The 17,012-nt window shown below is 44.8% G+C and overlaps 1 protein-coding gene across 3 annotated transcripts in view; it reads right to left on the reverse strand.

Annotated features, from left to right (window-relative positions):
• LOC139763029 (uncharacterized) overlaps positions 1-12,586 on the reverse strand; it is an 85,337-nt gene extending 72,751 nt beyond the window's left edge. For all 3 annotated transcript variants that reach the window (XR_011716015.1, XM_071688563.1, XM_071688562.1), the window contains exons 1-3: positions 12,486-12,586; positions 7,824-7,986; positions 6,424-6,570 (exon numbers count right to left, since the gene is read on the reverse strand). Coding sequence is in view for 2 of the 3 variants with exons in the window: in XM_071688563.1 (XP_071544664.1) it covers positions 6,424-6,481 (58 nt within the window). In the remaining variant the exon portion in view is untranslated. The remainder of the gene's footprint in view (positions 1-6,423; positions 6,571-7,823; positions 7,987-12,485) is intronic.
• Between the last annotated feature and the right edge of the window lie 4,426 nt (positions 12,587-17,012).

Genomic DNA, 17,012 nt, shown 5'->3' on the forward strand with positions numbered 1-17,012 from the left:
GGATGGTTGTGACTGTGATGGTAGGGGGTACAGAGGAGGGGATGGATGGTTGTGACTGTGATGGTAGGGGGTACAGAGGAGGGGATGGATGGTTGTGACTGTGATGGTAGGGGGTACAGAGGAGGGGATGGATGGTTGTGACTGTGATGGTAGGGGGTACAGAGGAGGGGATGGATGGTTGTGACTGTGATGGTAGGGGGTAAGGAGGGGAGGGATGGTGAGTTAAGGATTTGTGATGGTGGTAGTCCTGGTTGAGACACTGAGGGTTGGTGCTGTGAGGGGCAACATGGATGGTGGGAACTGTAGTCATGCATATGACGCTGAGGCGTCCATGATGATGTTACGGATGTCTCGAGCCATCTGAGTGAGGTGGGCAGACACACATACACAGATAGGAAGACGTAACCTTCTCCCGCAAAGACATCATTCACTCCGGATACATGTGGATCCGGAACCTTGACTGCCTGGCTTTCGGATTGCTGACTGGTCTCTGATGTCACAAAATGGAGATGCCGTGTTTGTGTGACACCATCAGTACTACACTGAAGTCACATGTGTATGGCAGGGTGATGTGTGGTGCATATGGCGGGCAGTTATGTAGGGTTGTATGGTAGGGTGGGCTGTGGGGTGGTATGTAGGGTGGTGGTACGTGGGGTTGTATTTTACGGTGGACTGTGGGGTGGTATGTGGGGTGGAGTGTAGGCCGGTATGGTAGGATGGTGTGTGGGGAGCACAGCAGGGCGGAGAGAGAGAGAGAGAGAGAGAGAGAGAGAGAGAGAGAGAGAGAGAGAGAGAGAGAGAGAGAGAGAGAGCAATACTCCTTTGATATCTTTCACAGCGATTTTCATAAAGGGGACGAACTATTGTGACGACGAGAAGAGGCAGTGATGCTAAATGTGCAGAGGGAGGGGATGATGTTAGGGGGTGGTTGAAGGGGAGAGGTGATGAGATCGGACGCATTGGTATGGGGGGAGTGGGTGATGGGAAGGGAGGAGATGTGAGGGAAGCGCATGATGTGAGGGGTGGATTTAAGTGAGGGATAGGAGAGGCGTAACTCGAGGTGGAAGGAGACGCTTTTTGAGGTTCGAAGGTTAGGATCTTGGGTGTTAAGGAAAGTGAGGGAAGGTAGTAAGTGAGGTGTTAAGGGGGGAAGGGAAGGTATTAAAGTAGTAACGGAAGTGTTAAGGGAGGTCAAGTGAAGTAATATATGCGATGTCAAGGAAGATCAAAACTGCAATAATGGATGAAAGGAAAGGAGGAGAAAAGCAAGCCTCGCCACTTGCCTCAGTACCCTCCCACCCCGGCCTTCACCCAAACACCCTATTTCCAAGGTATCTCCCTCCTCAGAGACCCATCCTGCCACCCTCCCATCTTTCCAGCCATCTTTCCACCTGGCCAAACCCCACCCAGCACCCTCTCCTGCCACCTTCCCAACCTGCCACCCTCCCATCCCAGCACTTTCCTACCGAAGCGTCCTCTCACTCCAGCGTCTTCCCACCCTAGCATCCATCCCTTCTAGCAACCTCCCATTCCAGCACCCTTACATCCGAATATCCTCCAGCCTCAGCACCCTTCAACCCCAGTATCAGCGCACTCTAGTACCCTCCTATCCCAGCTCCCTCCAACAGAGCTCCCTCTCACCTTATTACTCTCACCAGCACCCTTTGACCCCAGCACTCTCCCACCCAAGCACCGTTCAATCCCAGATTCCTCTTACCCCAGCACCTTCCCATCTAAGCACCTTCCCACCACAGCACCTTCCCACCCGAGCAGCCACCGACTCCAATACCCTCCTACTCCAGCACCCTCTCACCCCAGCACCCCCCAGTATTAACGCACCAGAGATGGCCGATTGATTTTCGATTTCTGGTGTTGCGAGTCTCAGAGATAAGAAGATGGAGAATGGAGAGAGAGAGAGAGAGAGAGAGAGAGAGAGAGAGAGAGAGAGAGAGAGAGAGAGAGAGAGAGAGAGAGAGAGAGGTAGCCCTGCCTCCATCTCTGTTGGTACAGAAGATAATGGAGTACCACCCACGTTTCTGTATTGTCTAAAGGAAAACTTTATGGCCGCTCCAGCCCTGCGGGCCGGGTGGTGGGCCAGCGGGCGGTGGTCGGGCTGGGGTGGGTGGAGGCAGGGTCAAGAGAGTGTCAGAGGGTGAGTGAATGGATAACCTAACTCATATCTCGCATCTCTGGGGTTGGAATTGGTGAAACAGGTTCCACCCCCTGGCATTTGGGGCTCTGGAACACCGTCCCAACCACGGTGCTTGGGGCTGGTGCAACACTTTCCTTTCATGACCTTTGGCGATAGTAGCACACGTCTCGCCCATAGCACCTTGGGCTGGAGTGGGGGCAACACATCCCTCGGAAATCCCCTGCGACTGGTGCTGTTAGAACACGTCCTATCCAAAGCCTCCTGGGCTTCCTCCTCCAAGACTTACAAAAGATTAAACGTCAGTGAAGTCTACGTGGGTAAGGTATGTAAACACCGTAAATATTTAACATTTTCCCATAACTACAACTGTTTACATGTTCCCCTGAGATCCGGAAGCCTTCTATATTATATTATGGAGACGAGGATCTCAACCAGAAGTCTTTGTGATGTAAGGGGCAGGTTATTAAGACGCTTGAAGATCTGGTCGTTGTGCTCTGGGACTCTCACCCATCTACGTACGTAGGTCCTGTTCTCCTACGGGAACGAAGAAAATAAAACTAAAACCATACAGCCCCTGACTACGACGATATGGTCTCTGAGTACGATGGTATGGCCCTTGAATAAGACGGTATGAACCCTGAGCATGACGGTATGACCCTTGAGCACGTGTCGCTCCCCTGCACACTCCCTCTCTCTCCAGCACTCATCTATCCAGTCCCAGTCTCTCCACCAAACTTACTCTTTCCCCTGACACTAACCTCCCACACACACACCCTTTTCCCAGCATTGACCACCCAACCACACTCGCGCTCTCCCCATCACTAGCTTCTCACCACAATCACATTTTCCCCTCCACTAACCTCCTGACACACCCATACTCTCCCCAACATTAGCCTCCCCAACACGCTGCCAGTCTCTCACTCACATCCATTCTATCCCTAGAACTAAGCCCCCCATTTCCAGTGACTCCCGCATGCTCTTCCCCAAACATCCACTCGAAATAATCTCCCCTAAATATCCGTCCAGGAATTCCCTGCCAAATATTCCTACGCTGGAATCAAACATTTTTCCCCTTCAATATCCCCTGCCAGCCCACGCTCCTGCCAGCCCACGGCCCTCGCTGCACGTGTGAACCAGAAAAAAAAATAGTGTCTAAAATTCTCTTGGCGTAGTGTAAACAAAGGAAACACTAGGAGAGCCGGTAGCCCGCCTTGCTCTCGCACCAACTTGGCCATCTCTCTCAACTTGACCCTCTTCTCACCCGAACATAGCCTTCCTCTCGCACCAACTTGACCATCCTCTCGCACTTGACCCTCTTCTCAATCTAACATAGCTTTCTTTCGCATCAACTTGGCCATTCTCTCGAACTAAACTTATCCTTCCTCCAGCACCAACTTATTCCTCCTCTCGCTTTAACTTAACATTTATCTTGCACTAAGTTGGCCTTCCTCTCGCACAGGCCTCCCTCTCACACCCACTTAGCCTTCCTCTCAAATTAACTTGACGCTGATTTTACGCTACCTTGGCCCTCCTTTCGCATAAACTTAGCATTTATCATGCACTAACTTGGCCTTCCTGTCACGCTAACTTGGCCATCCTCCAGCACCAACTTGGCCTTCCCCCGCACCAGCATGGCTAGTAAATACCTGTGATTCCCTCATTGGTGCCGCTCTCGGCCGATATTCCGTTGCTTCAACGGTAAGGAGGACAGCGGCCGCCCAGTTTATTGAAAACATTAGTTGTTGGTAATGACGCCATGCTGCCTGAACCGCTGGTGTGGCCCGCGCGCGACGTGTGTGTGTGTGTGTGTGTGTGTGTGTGTGTGTGTGAAGATGTATCCAAATGTGGATATGTGTGTGTAGGGATGAGGGTATGAGGATGTGTGATGAAGCAAGTGTGTGTGGTGGTGGGTGTGTTGAGGGGAGAGGGAGGGAGGGAGAGGGGTGAGGAAGGGGAAATGTATAAGCATCATGACTAAGAGGCAAGAAGGGAGCGACCTGTCACCAGGGATCTGGGAGGTTCACTACCCTATACATAGTAATAGTCCCACGCTGATGTGGGTCTTGAACCCGTGTCTCAAGATTAACAGTGCGTCACGCTGCAGTCCACTTTACCACAGTGACCACATAGTGACAACACCTAGCAATCTGTTTGGTTTACTGCTGGTTAGGTTTCCCGAGGGGGAAGTGCTCGCTTACTTTAAGAAGACCGTGGATTCATTAGTTCCTTCACCGTTACAGCAGTTCTTGGCTTGTTGTCCCTCGGGATGAGATAAGAGAAGACAGCAAACTGTCCACTCAGGCAGGTTATGCACCTATACTGACCAAGACACTGCATCAACACGTCCCACATCATCAAGCATCAACACGTCCCATATCATCATGTATCAACACGTCCCACATCATCATGTATCAACACGTCCCACATCATCATGTATCAACACGTCTCACATCATCATGTATCAACACGTCCCACATCATCATGCATCAACACGTCCCACATCATCATGCATCAACACGTCCCACATCATCATGCATCAACACGTCCCACATCATCATCCATCAACACGTTCCACATCATCATGCATCAACACGTCCCACATCATCATGCATCAACACGTCCCACATCATCATGCATCAACACGTCCCACATCATCATGTATCAACACGTCACACATCATCATGCATCAACACGTCCCACATCATCATGCATCAACACGTCCCACATCATCATGTATCAACACGTCCCACATCATCATGCATCAACACGTCCCACATCATCATGCATCGACAAACGCAAGAGTAATTAATGCTCATCAACGTATGTATTGTGTCGTGGATATGTTGAGAGTCGTTTGACGGGATGAATAGTTAACCCTCTTACGATGGTCTCGTCCTGGCCTCTGCCAGGTCGGGAAGGGGGATGGAGATGTGTTGGTACAAATTTCACAAAAACGTGGAAAATCTGGATATATGGAAAGATATGGAGATGTGGCAGCGGATATGTAACAAACTTATGAAATCAAGGTACTAACATGACGGATGTATACAAAAGTAACGATGGAAAGATGACAAAAACATCAAAGTGAGATAGTTACATGGGCAGAATATAGGAGGAGGTTTTGTATTACGAGTAAAGCCTTACCTCCCGGGCTGTGGTGTGAGGAGTGAGGCCTCACCTCCCGGGCTGTGGTGTGAGGAGTGAGGCCTCATCTCCCGGGCTGTGGTGTGAGGAGTGAGGCCTCACCTCCCGGGCTGTGGTGTGAGGAGTGAGGCCTCACCTCCCGGGCTGTGGTGTGAGGAGTGAGGCCTCACCTCCCGGGCTGTGGTGTGAGGAGTGAGGCCTCACCTCCCGGGCTGTGGTGTGAGGAGTGAGGCCTCACCTCCCGGGCTGTGGTGTGAGGAGTGAGGCCTCACCTCCCGGGCTGTGGTGTGAGGAGTGAGGCCTCACCTCCCGGACAATCAGCGTCGCTCACCCAATTTCCCGATCAGCAACCAGGCCAGTTTTTTGACGTCATTTTTTTTTTCCTTTAAGAGAAAATATTTTCTTCCCTATTTCCTTTAGGCTCTACTATTCCCATATCCATTCCGTCGTATAAGTAGCCCCGTCTTTTCTCACCCATTTCCTTCAGGTGACTTCTCTTTACTTTAGGCGATAACGTTTCTATCAATTCTTTATGCGACATATTCCTCCCTTCATTCCTTTAGGCAAATTATTTTCTTCATTATGTTAATCAGAAAACTCATATTTGTTTCTTATTTTCTTTGGAAGATTCGCATGATAACTCGTCTCACAAAGAGTAAAGGCACGCGCATGATAGTGGACAAGATGATGTTAGAGATGACTGCGCCAGTGTGACTATCAACATACACATCATTGAGATGAGAGGGACCAACGACCCAGTCTGGCCTGCAGGAGGAGAGATACACTATCATAGTGTGTGTGTGTGTGTGTGTGTGTGTGTGTGTGTGTGTGTGTGTATGTGCGTGTTTCTTGTCTTTACTTAACAAGTATACCGAGATGAAAACCTTTGAACTTTTATACTTATTTTTGATACTTTTATCCTACGAGTCATGAAGCCCAAAGACCTATCAAGTTGACACCGTGCTACATCCTACAGTCGCTTTCCACACCTTTTCTCTCCCACTATCCACCTGGTGGGGTCTTAAAGTGGCTGTTTCCTGCCCTATTACCTCACACGATACATCACTAACCTTCCTCTCAGTTATCCTTTGCCTACTTCCGTTAGCCCTTGGCTGCCTCCCCCTTACCGTTGGTTGCCTCCGTTAGCCGTTGGGTTCGTTCATACCGAGGCCAGATGTGCATCATACGAGCAGAAAACTAATCCGTCCTTGGCTTGTAAAGTCCTTCCGTCACCATGTTGACCTTGTGTGAGCAACACCGCCTAGCACGGGTAGCTGTCGGACGGAAGAGCGATGGTATGAATGTTAGACTTGCTACACATGTTTTGTTGTGGATCAAAATATTCGTTAGTAGCTACGGAGGACCATTCTTACGATGCAAGTGAGAGGGAACAAAAATTACAAGAAAAAGATTTTGTCCCTCACTTTACACTTAATTACAGAAGAAAGACAATAACTTACTAAAAAGTTTTTGCTGTGTCCAACATATGATGTTATTCTCAGTTTTTAGTCACATAAGAGAAGAAATCTGATCGGAAATGGCAAAAATGTTTTTGTTCCTGCATGTGGAAGATACTGGGATGAGTCGTCATCACAGAAGTTACACTTCACCTGAATTATATCATCCACTTGATCTTAATTTACATCAGAGGCAAGTTAAGTTAGACGCTTTGCTACAACAGCAGCAGATCAAGTTATACGCCATACCTACATTAGCAACAAGTCAAGTTATACCCCGTAAATACAGCAGCAGCAAGTCAAGTTATACGGCATAACTACATCAACTGCAGGTCAAGCTATACGCCAGAAATACAACAGCAGCAGCAAGTCAAGTTCCTGGAAAGAAAGAAAAAAGAGAGAGTGAAAGAAAAGAGAAAGCTAGAACAAAAGAGAGAGAATCAGACCGAGAAGGAGAAATACCTGAAATGAGAGGAGGTAGAATGAAGAGAGAGAGAGAGAGAGAGAGAGAGAGAGAGAGAGAGAGAGAGAGAGAGAGAGAGAGAGAGAGAGAGAGTATTGTGTGTTGACTGTTGACAACATATGAGTATACAATGCTTAGGTGTTAACTGAGGAGGGTGATCCAGTTAATTTTGTGATTTCATTCAGTGGTCTGGCCACACACACACACACACACACACACACACACACACACACACACACATGCGCGCACGCGCAATCAGCCGACAGGCTCTACCCTGGCCACATAAACTCAGGAAAACTTCGCTAAATCTTTGAGTGTGGAGAAAGTTGTGAGAGTGTTTACCCAGAACATGTGTCCTATGTGTGACTTGTTAGAGTAAAGTTGAAGGGACGAACCAACTTGAGGCAGCAATCTATACTAAGTAACTGGATATCACAGAGGACGTATCTGTCAATATGGACGCATAGAACTCTACAATAGTGATTCTGAGGATCTGAAGGTATAGAAGGTGTTGTGGAATTTAATCTTGGTTACATAGGGAAGGCCTACTTGCTTTTCTACAAACGTTAAGGGATATAGTAAGACAGTGCCCACGTCAGAAGTTTACCTTTCAGCACCTTAGTTAGGCAAGCCCAGTGGAGGATTGCTTAGTCGCAATATACGCCACTATCGTTCTGTGTGTGTGTGTGTCTATCAACAGATGAATCTCTCGCTGGCCGGCACCTGGAAGTGTCCATCTGGAACTATGGGCAGCTGTTTGGCGTCTGGACCTGTTGAGAACAGATATACAGAATAAGAATAACCAGCATAAGAACAGAATAGGAACACTAGAGTATGGGAAGTGGGGGGTAGCTTTTGTGAGGGAGGGGGTGGGGGTGGAGGGGGGGAGTGGAGGGCTAGATCACGGTAGGGGGATGAGGAGAACACAGGACGGAAATGGGAGACTTACATACGTCTTTGGTCTCAGGTGGAATAAAGAGGCATGAACACACATGTGTCTGTTCTTTGTGATGTCTCTGGAAGAAACAGTTATTGAGCCACCATTTGAACAGTACAGATACATTATATATATATATATATATATATATATATATATATATATATATATATATATATATATATATATATATATATATATATATATAATGACTCAGTTGCATGCGTGGTGTTGGGTTTGATAGTCATGAATAGCTTAAGTCAGAATCCGTCACACTTACACACTACAGCAATTGTCCCTACTGCTGCTGCTGCTGCTGCTGTTATATCTTTTTTAAGATTGTAGCAGTTATTACACCGTCACACATTTGGCCCTGCCTATGTTCTGGATAGAAAAATATTGACGTGTAGTGTTTCCTCCCACCTTTGTGCTACTAAGGAGATATACACAATGTTTTTAATGCAGCAAGGAAGTAGCCTGAGTAGTGAACTAAGTACCTGTTTGCCGCTGACCGATTGTCAGTAGAAAACAGATCATACGAATAGGGAATAATGAACCTAGTTTTTCTTTTTTTTGTCATCAGGAGACGGTGTATGTTGGTGAGATGGCCTGCGTCTGGCTGGTCTGCATCGCCCAGGCCTGAGTGTGTTCGAGCGGTAACGGATCCTGATTGGCGACTCACTCAGCCGTAACGAGGTGAGTGGCGACTCTGTAACAAGTTAACGAGCGGTGATTCGTGACAGCGTAACCAGATTACAAGCGGTGGTTGTCAACTCCTCGTACGCTAACGAGGCAACGGGCGGTGATTGACGCCCCTCCGTGAAGGCTAACGAAGGTAAGTGAGGGGGTCAACACCTTCCTCAGGGGTGGAGGCGACCCGGCCTCCTCGTTAGCCGGGCTGAGACAACAGTGAAGACAAACTCTGGCTGAGTATTATCGCGCTAATTACCAGGACTTGCAGACAAAATTTTCGCCAAGTTAAAAAGTTAGCGAAGGTTTTAGCTGCGTCTTGATTGTTGCTCACACCAGCCGGCCCTGGCATAGAATGGCTGCTTCTGGGGCACGGTTGTTTGACAGAGGTAAGAGACAGATGGCAGACTGACAGAGAGATACACAAAGAGACAGAGTATTTCATACTTTCCAAGATATCTAAACAGGCTAGAAGGTCGAGGACATGACGTCACACAGCACCTTCCAAGTGGCCAACCATCATTATATGACGTCATTAAGTGCCCTCCAAGTGGCCACCCCTCACTACCTGATGTCACACCAACCTCCAGGAGACCAACTCGAAAAACTACACAGATTCAAGATAAAAACTAAAGTTGGGAACACGTGCCATAATGAACTCGTCTGCAGTTTTTATTTCCGAGATTTGGACACTTGAATCTGCAGGTGACTTATCCATTCAGGCCACCCACGGGGCCAGTGGAGATGGGATCCGCAGTTTCCTTTACCCAGAGGAGGAGATAAATACTAGGTTCATTTAACCCATTGGAATTTCGCCACTAACCATCTGTCTCTGACAGTAGCTAATGGTGTCTACTTCCAAATGAAAAATAGAGAAGATTCCTTCTCCGTGTAGGAAACATATTTACCCACGGGGAAAGGAGGCATCTACACTATGTCATAAAGGTAACTTATCCATCGTTTCAGAAACGTTGTTTGTAAATACATCTAATGTGAAATTTCCAATGAGATGAAACACACATTCAACGACTGGAAACAATAACCGGAGTCTATAATAATCTCCGCCAGACACAACTCAAAGAAATAAATATATCCTCGGTAAGGTTCGCCTCTCCCCTGGGACAACCCTGCACGATAATCATCAGATTCGTCCAGTGTTTGCTGAGGTGACAGTTTCACTTCGTATGTACGTACACTCGTCCCACGACTCCTTCCTCAAGTTAATAAATGAAGAACCTCTTCGCCTCACATCCTCCCCCTTCACGAAGGTGATGATCTTTGGTCGAACTTAATTCCTACAGCCAATACTTCGCGTTCCTACCAGAATTCTTGATGCACCGTCTTTCACTTTCTTCCTAAGAATTTGGACTCCAAGAAAACTCCTGCCTCTTGGGGAATCTTTTCCTTGGCGTCCCACAGCTTGAACAATCCTCTCAAAGTTTTCAGTCCGTAATTCTCCTCACATATTTTTCCTTCTTTGAAACAGTCAATATTCAGCCCAGACGAAATGACCCTTTATAAACTACCAACCAGCGGCCAGGAACACAGTTATAGTGTGAGTTAAGACTGGTGGGGATAAATATATTCCCTGTCGTCATCCTACCGAATTGGATTTTCCGACACCGGAGAGGGAATGATCAGAGCAGAGTTTCAGGTTCTCTCTGAAACACTGTTGAAAGTGGGAATATTGTAAACTAGAGACCAAAGTGGCACTGTAGAATATTGGTCAGGCTGTTTTATGGGATATTCAGCCTTCAGAATTATTCCAGTCATGCAAGGTCAGTATGAGACTTGGATCTCATGAAGGGGTGAGAAAAAGTACGCGAAGTTAAGCTAGGATGAGACAGTCAGTACATCATGACAAGCTAGGATGAGTGTGTCAGTCAATCAGGCTAAGCTAGAGTAAGAGCAATCACAGTAGATAGGTAACGATGAAATATAGCACTAAGTTACCTCCATTCGGTTAACTTTACTCATGCTGGGCGTTTCTGGGACATCAAAGTTTTGGGTTTTGTAATAAAAATAAATTTCACCTAACAGTTTGCCAAAGGTCTTGAGACGTGTGGCTCTACGGTGCTCTCAAAACTCCTCACAACTACAACACGGTAACCAGTTGACCATCTCTGACTGACAATTCCTCATCTACAGACAGGCGTGAGTGACTGTCCCCATCGGTTTAAATCACATGTTGTTGTAGAGGTGATACTATAGACTCACAATACAGACGCGGTGATAATATCATCTCGAAAGACGGTAAAATCTTACCATCTTTATTCCGTTTAAGAATTTAGTCATGAAACCGCTTCTCTTGTCAATATTGAAACGCTAAACAATGAAGTGAAACGGCTGAAACACGTGATTAGGAAAGAACAAACTATTGACCTAAGTACAGCGTCTGCATCAGTTCTCCACTACTGGGTACAACTGTTAGAAATGTGGCACCGTCGCAGTCCCTCATTCACCCCTTCTTCCTCCTCCCTCGCTCCCGGGGAGGATATGACGAGGGAGAGAGGGGGAGAAGGCACACTATTTGGTCAGAGCAACAGACACTTGGTTAGCGTAAAATAACAAATAAATAAAGAACTGGTTATTCGATTCAGGCAGCTATTCGGCTGAAAATATACGGTTGAGGAATTACATAACTGGTGGTCATGATAATTAGATAACCAGGGAAGAACTTAAGATCAAGGTGGGGCTGGATATTTCTGCGCTATGGATAATCACGAGTGTAGTCTTTCTTCATGGTACAGGAAATTCTACAGAGGTAATTTTATGGGTTAAACATTATACATTTAGTGGTGATTCGTTGAGCATTACGTGATGCCAAGTTAAATATAGGTTGAATTGCAATAGCATCTCGTTGACATACAGTATGTATTTAAAGGAGAACATTATATGTAATGTTAGGTTACATACTGCTTGAACTGCAGCAGTACTGTGTTGACGTACATTGTGTATCTATGGTGAACATTGAATGATGTAAAGTTACGTACTTGCTGAACTGCAGTAATACTGTGTTGACATATGTCTTTAATGGTGAACATTAATCGATGAATATCTTCACGTTGGGTGCATTATAGCAATATAGTAGTTAACATACACATAACTATACCTATATAACTAGGTATACAGTGATGAAACGATGGTGACTGCTTTTAACTTATTCAAGAGGTGTTCCTCTACTTGTTTGAATCAATTATAGCCCTTAAAACAATAACAGTTGTTAAACCGTAATCTCTTATCTATTTAGGATTATCATTAACATGATATGGTGCACTGGAAGCGTATAATGGAAATGTGGCTGCTATATATACAACGTGGTTTCCAATATACCAAGCGTAGGAGTGTTTACACACACGATACCCAGTTGTTTGTTGCTATGACCAAAAGTATTACCCTTATTTTAACGAAACTTCTACCCTGAAGTGGAGCGAAACCTCTTAAGAGACTTTTCAAAAAGTACTGGAACACTCGTTAAGACAGCTCAAGGCCTCTCCATTACAGAACCAGTAACAACGACCCTTAATATCAACATCAAACGCATTACCTTAGGTTTTGCTCCTCAACAGTTACCGACAAGTGGAACTAACTACAGAAGTGCATAATGTTACATGTAAAATCAAAATAATCACGAGTACTAACTGGTTTTCCACGGTGAACACACATCCACCACCTATCACACCAACCCTCAACACACTGACTCTGGCTGCACCAAGACCATAGAATACCCAGCAAGGAAGTTGATTGTACTCACGGGTTCTCACAGGCGACATTTGGCATCTGTTATAGTTGGATGTACAACGATGGGATGGTGGCACCACTGTCGATGCTATGACGTAAAGCATATCGTCTGCATTGTTTCCAAATTTCATCTCACCGTTAAGTTAAAATCCTTTTAGCTGTTTGTACGCTTCCTTGCTATGTATGATCAATTTTTGATTGCATAGTTACTTACTTCGGATGGGTCTTCTGCAGTGTTACACCTTCTGCGCTGCAATCCTCTTTGTCTTCGGTGAGACTCTCTGGATTTCAGTGGAATTTTTTGCCTCTGGTAACATGTTTAGCGCGACCCAAGGCAATGGCTAATTATGCATTTGCTGAACGCATGAAATATTGTTATTCATACATGAAAATCTATAGATGACATAATTGATTGATACGATTTGTTATAACAGCAAATATCATATATATATATATATATATATATATATATATATATATATATATATATATATATATATATATATATATACAATTTTGCGCATGATCAAGATATTCCCATGAGTCCATGGGGAAAATGTGTTTCATTTTCCCCATGGACTCATAGGAATATGTATATATATATATATATATATATATATATATATATATATATATATATATATATATATATATATATATATATAAAACAACACCCGCAGGTCACATGTCTCATAACTCACAACATCTATGAGTTACGTCTCTCATAACCTACAACTCTCATGATGCTTGCGTCTGAAATGTATAACAACTGTCGTTCCTAGTCACAATGAATTACATCTGTATTCCTTATGCCATTTAACATTCATCACTCACACTCGCTGCCTGGCAAATATTCAGTCTTAACGCGCTATTCATACACATTGTGCAGTTGTAGTCGTTTAGAAATGGTGCATCATTCATAGTCTGGCGGATAGTGACACACAGCGCGACGTTCAGACTCAATTAGCGACAGTCACTTACTGTTGCACATTAAGGGGATTCACTCGAGCATGAAATATCCACAGAAGAGACATATCCCAATTTCTTCATGACCTACAACATCTGTAGTCCTTGCGTCCCTTAACTTATAACACTTGTAGACTTCACTTTTCATAACCCAAAACACCTCTACTCATCGTGTCTCATAAACCATAATTACTTTATTCTTCGCGTCCCATATCCTACAAGATATGTAGATATATATCATAACCATTCAGAGTTGTGGTCTTCAAGACTCATAAATCAAATCTCGTTTCGCCGCGCCTCATAACCTGCATCGCCTGCAAATCTCATGTGTCATAACCTACAATGTTTGATATCGCTGTGTTGTAAACAAAAAGCACGTTGTTCTTTCATGTCCGTGAGGAGCAATCATCTAAAAATGGCGTGTCATGGAAACTCAGGTCGTAATACACATCTGACTCGCTTCAGGCATTAGAAAATGGCTCGTCATTAAGCCTCGAACCCAAGTTCTCACTTATTCACGTTTGGTGCGTTGTAGTCATATAAGTCATATAAGAATGGTATACAAGTACAAATCAAACAGTAATAAGATACATTGGGGTCTGAGAGTACAATTATTTAAAGTGCTCGTCAGTAAACTCCAAGTCTTCATACAGATTCATTCGGGAAGGGAGCATTACGGCCATTTAAGAATGGAGCATCATTGCAACTCACGTTGTACCATGCATTCACTCCTGGCGCTCAACAGTGACTTGAAAATACTTCGTTACTAAATGTCAAGTTGTAGTTCACATTCATTTAATTTTAACGCGCTGCAGTCATTCATAAGCGGCGCGCTATTAGATAATCAGGCTGTAGTACACGCACATTCACTTCAGGCGCGACGTAACCATTTAAAAATGGCATGAAATCAAAACTCACATTGTTGTACGCATTTATTCACTAATGGCGCGCTGTGGTCATTTAAAAATGGCATGTACACAAAACTCACACTGTTGTACGCATTCATTCACCATTGGCGAGCTGTAGTCATCTAAAATATTGCATCACCGAAACTGAAGCCTTAGTATATATTCATTCCGTGATGTCAAGATTAAACTATTCAAAAATTGGCACATCATTAAATCTCAGTTTGATACACTTTCATTCACACTAACGAGCTACATTTGAAAATGGCGCTTCATTGAGATTCAAATTATCGTACGCATTCTTTCCTCTTGGCGCACAAATGTCATTTAGAAAGGGTGCATCATTAAATTACATGCCGTAATGCACTCTCAATCAGTGTAGTCGCGCTGCAATCATTGAAAAATGGCGTGTCATTTACTCTCAAGCCACTGTACACATTCACACACACTTTGGACGTGTTGTAGTCATTTAAAAATGGCGCTAGATTAAATCTCAAGCCGTAGTACAAATTCATTCACAGGCGCACTATCATTTAAAAATGGCACTAGATTAAATCTCAAGCCATAGTACAAATTCATTCACAGGTGCGCTGGCATTTAAAAATGGCGCTCATTTGAAACTCAAATCGTAGTTCAAGCTTATTCAGGTGCATTGCAGTCATTTTTGAATGACTCACAAGTAAAACTCAAGTCATTTTGCGCATTCAATCATATTTGACGCACTGCATGTACTTAAAATTATGGAACCAGCAACTGTGTGTACTAAATGGCTCTGCTTGTACAGTAGTACATTAAGCAAGAGATGTGCGCAGTAAATGGGTCTAATGTATGATATTACAATGATCAAAGGCTCTCACTCCCTGGATCTTCTATACAATCGTCTACTAACGAAGAACTGATCCCACGTCCACAACGAGGAACTGTTCCCACTGACTGGCTCTATCATATGACAGTAATAACGGGACCATATAAACGACGAGAATATATTCAACAAACAGAACAGAGAAACAATGTATAACAAAAGATAAAGTAACTTGTATAGACAAGTGACTTTCAGAGAGACCAGACACGAAAGACATTATCTTTGAGATTACCTCATGATGAGATGTGGTTGGTGAGGACGTTGCCTAAGCCAGCACCCTGTACACGACCTCCACACAGCGATGTATTCTAATCTGGGGCTCGTTCATACACCGCAGGGAGGACCAAGTAGACCAAGTTGTGATTGTAATACCGCACTGGAGAAGCGTCTTGTTTAAGGCTGATAAACGCTGAAGACATCGGACCAGAAGTGTGACTGTCTGTTTTTCACCCAGTTTTACACACACACACACACACACACACACACACACACACAAAAGTAGAACAGTAGAACGGCCTCATCCGTTCACATCCACTCTCTAGCTGTAATGTATAACGCATCGAGACCAGAGCTCCCTATGCACAATCCGCTCCCATAGACTTTTCCGTGGTTTCGCCTGACCACTTCATATAGCCTAGTTCAACCCACTAACAGCAGGTCGCTCCCTGTATACCAGAGAGCTCCAATCCGCCATAACAGTTGCTTAAATTATCAGGTTAGGGGAAGGTTGTCCTCCACTGTCAACACTTGTTAATCATGAGGTTAAGCCCCTCTAACAAGCTCAACCCCTTATGTGGATCTACGTAAGTCTACGTTGGTGGGCGCCTTATAAGTCTAAGTCTGAATAAGTATATCCACGAAGGATCTTGTCATCGAACAGTTATCAAAACCTCACAGTCAAAAAACTAGGTGCGGATCGCGCTTCCGTTATATACACTTGTCCTTATACAACAAAGAAACTTCAGTTTTCACTATCAAATGAAAACCAGACATTCGACCATTAATTTTCGTCGTGCCATAGTATAGTGGTGCCAGTGCACAGTACCTCCAAGTAAAGATCAGAAAGGACGTCAATTAATCTTCTATTTACACACATCGTAATTAAAACGAAAAATATTTAATAGTTTACTTAAATATTCTGACCTACCGGCGGAGCCTTCCAGGATCATTAAGATTTCATGAAGGGTATGAAGCGAACGCCGGGGGAGAAGGGTTAGATCATGTATACCAAATGAGAGATGACAGGAAAAAAAGATTCTACAGCACTCTCCCACGGTGATGATACTCTGTCCATTCTGGATATATCATATAGCTAGTAAAGCACTTAGTCTAATATGTCCTCGCCAATTGACATGGCCTACCCTAGTACGAACAGGTTTAGCCTATCCTGCTTAACCTACTTTAACATAGCCCAGTTTGGCTTTGCACAACCTACCTTGATTATGTGAAAGCCTTAGCTTCACAGATGTTCTCAGACTAACATTTCCATCAGTTTCTAGCCAAGTTCCTACCCTTGACATCTGACCCCTACGAGGCATTGGCTTTCCACGTTCGAATCCTGGTTGCGGCAGTCTGTCCGCACCCCAGGAACGCCAGGGACAGACCAAGGAAAGACTTCCCTCGTTCACATTCATTCTCTAGCCGTCGAGTGTATCAAAATCCAGGCCCCACGAATCTTTCCGTGATCTTCGCTGC

Source organism: Panulirus ornatus, chromosome 46, assembly GCF_036320965.1.
Source record: "Panulirus ornatus isolate Po-2019 chromosome 46, ASM3632096v1, whole genome shotgun sequence".
NCBI lineage: Eukaryota > Metazoa > Arthropoda > Malacostraca > Decapoda > Palinuridae > Panulirus > Panulirus ornatus.